The sequence below is a fragment of the Vespa crabro genome, chromosome 9, assembly GCF_910589235.1.
Source record: "Vespa crabro chromosome 9, iyVesCrab1.2, whole genome shotgun sequence".
In the NCBI taxonomy this organism is placed as follows: domain Eukaryota; kingdom Metazoa; phylum Arthropoda; class Insecta; order Hymenoptera; family Vespidae; genus Vespa; species Vespa crabro.
This window is the reverse complement of record NC_060963.1, coordinates 2685001-2687500: the sequence shown is the minus strand read 5'-3', so window position 1 is coordinate 2687500 and position 2500 is coordinate 2685001. Positions and strand designations below refer to the sequence as shown.

Genomic DNA, 2500 nt, shown 5'->3' with positions numbered 1-2500 from the left:
TCTTTTTTTTTTTTTTTTTTTTTTTTTTGTTTTGCTTATCGATAATCCACTTGATCTTCATAATCTACTAACACTATATAATATCGCAAATTTTAATGAAAAACAAATTATATAATAGTAATAATAATAATAATAATAATAATAATGAGAATAAAAAAATATATATATATATTTAATATTATATTCTCCATGTATATAATAATAGGTTATATATATATATATGGTTTTTAAATTTTTTATTCGTGCTCGTTTACTTTCTCCTCTTCCTCCTCCTCCTCCACTTCCTTTTCCTCCACACCTTCAAAATCGAATGAACAAAGGACGAATGAAGAAAGATGTACATGGATCACGCCTACGTATCGATAGAAACACACACACACGCACGCACACAAATACGCATATGTTTATATACATATGTATGTATGTATAACCAGGTATAATAGATATTTTTTTCTTTTTTTTCCCTTTTTTTTTTTTTTTTTTTTTAGATCATAATATACATGCGTATTATCATCATCTCATCAAATTAAAAGAACGAAAAAAAATTTATCTTCGATCGAACAAACGATTAATTAATTAATTAACGAAGACCAACGAGCTCCTCCCTTTTCCCTTATGACTATTTTTTTCTCTCTCTCTCTTTTTCTCTCTCTTTCTCTCTCTCTCTCTCTCTCTCTCTCTCTCTCTCTCTCTCTCTCTCTCTCTCTCTCTCTGTTTCCCTCAAGATTGCAACGAAAAGTGCCGGCCTTCGAACGTCGTTGATCGTGTTATCGATATCTCTTTATCGTAAGCGATTGGACTTATCAGAATATTATCGGCCACTCACGTAGATTTAATTCACCTCCTTGTAATTAATTCAACAAAATTGGAAGCGGGAACGACTAAGCGTTCGATATTTCTTAATAAAGATTCGTTGTATCGTTTCTACGAAAAAAAAAGAAGGAAAATATGAAGAAAGAAAAAAATTTAATTAAAAAATTACAGCGAAATCTAGGTTAAAAAAAGTGTGTAAGAGAGAGAGAGAGAGAGAGAGAGAGAGAGAGAGAGAGAAGGATAAAGATAGCATTTGTTTACTAGTATCAAAATATACTACTTTATATTCTTTTGATGAATTAATAATGAACTAATATATATATATATATATATATATATATATATATATATATATATATCGATATTTGAAAATGATGGGAAAATTGTGTAAAAACTCTTTGACTCTTAGACAATACAGTCGAGCGTGTAAAGAAAGAAAGAAAGAAAGAAAGTAAGAAAAAAAAAGAAAGTAGAAAAAGGGAAAAAAGAATTAATGTAAAAATATTATTTGTTGCATATAAACAGCAGTGCAGCGGCAGCGGCAGCAGCGGTACAGGTTCGACGGAGGTTGGTGTGGTGGTGGTCAGCGGTAGCAACAGCAGCAACAGCAACAAGAACAATAGCAATAACAGTAATAACAACAACAAGAACAACAATAATAGCAATAGCAACAACAACAACAACAAGAACAAGAACATAACCAACAACGGTGGTGACGTCAGGGGCAGCGGTGGCGGTGGTGTAGGAGGTAGTAGGGTAGTAGACGTCGGTGTAAGCAGCGTTGGAAACGGAGGAAACGTCGTGGTTAGCGGTGGTGTTAGTGGCATGGATTGTATGCCCCACCGTCCGGGACCTTTCCATTACCTGATAAACGAGCAAGCGAAATCGTTGGTGGCCCTGCAGGAGTTGCAGAATGAGGTCGGCGCCCTTCTCGAGTTCCGGGACCTCGTCATCGAGACGTTCCCAAACCTCCGGCACAAGATGGCTGCGACGGCGTCGGCGGGTGCGTCCGTGATGTCCTCCAGCCAAAATTCTCATATACCATTACCTTTGTCGAGTCCATCGTCTAGGAGGGTTAGCGAATGGGAACCTGGTAAGGTTAGAAGACGCGTCGTACAGAGAGAACAAGCCGAGTCTTCCTCTTCATTGCCAAGAAGTCGTAGCAATTCTCAAAGCGGCGGTACGAAGAACAACTGTAGCGCTACCGTTCAGGATTCCGGCTTCAGTACGGAGACCTCGTCGAAGGATAGTGCCTCAACGGCGATAGCGCCAAGACCTACAAGCCCGCGTCCTTGTGTATTAGACGAGGCCGAGGATGAACTATGGAATCTTTTAGATGTTATACATCGTAAGGGTATTAGGCTACGAGAGGAGGTCGAGTGTCTTCAAGGTCGTTTAGAGAGCGTTACCACGGAGGATTTAGCATCGAGCGATGTATTGGAAGCCGTTAGAAAGGTAACCCATCTTGATAGCGCCGAACATCCAAATAGTAGTGCCACCAATGATGGTACGACTGATCTTGAGATTGAAAAGACGACGAATGGCAGAGAGTCCCAAGTTAGAGTATTGAGAAGGGAGAAGGAACAATTGTTGGATAAAGTTGCTGAGCTCGAGGCCGAAACAATATCGAGTCGTGCTCGTGCACAGGAATTGCAAACCGAACTGGCCGCTCTGTCGGCATTAAAGA

At 38.9% G+C, this 2500-nt stretch overlaps 1 protein-coding gene across 2 annotated transcripts in view; it reads left to right on the top strand.

Annotated features, from left to right (window-relative positions):
• LOC124427071 (probable serine/threonine-protein kinase nek3) overlaps window positions 1-2500 on the top strand; it is a 53183-nt gene that overhangs the window by 43852 nt on the left and 6831 nt on the right. For both annotated transcript variants that reach the window (XR_006942867.1, XM_046969534.1), the window contains exon 2: window positions 1339-2500. This exon is cut by the window's right edge and continues 440 nt beyond it. Coding sequence is in view for 1 of the 2 variants with exons in the window: in XM_046969534.1 (XP_046825490.1) it covers window positions 1339-2500 (1162 nt within the window). In the remaining variant the exon portion in view is untranslated. The remainder of the gene's footprint in view (window positions 1-1338) is intronic.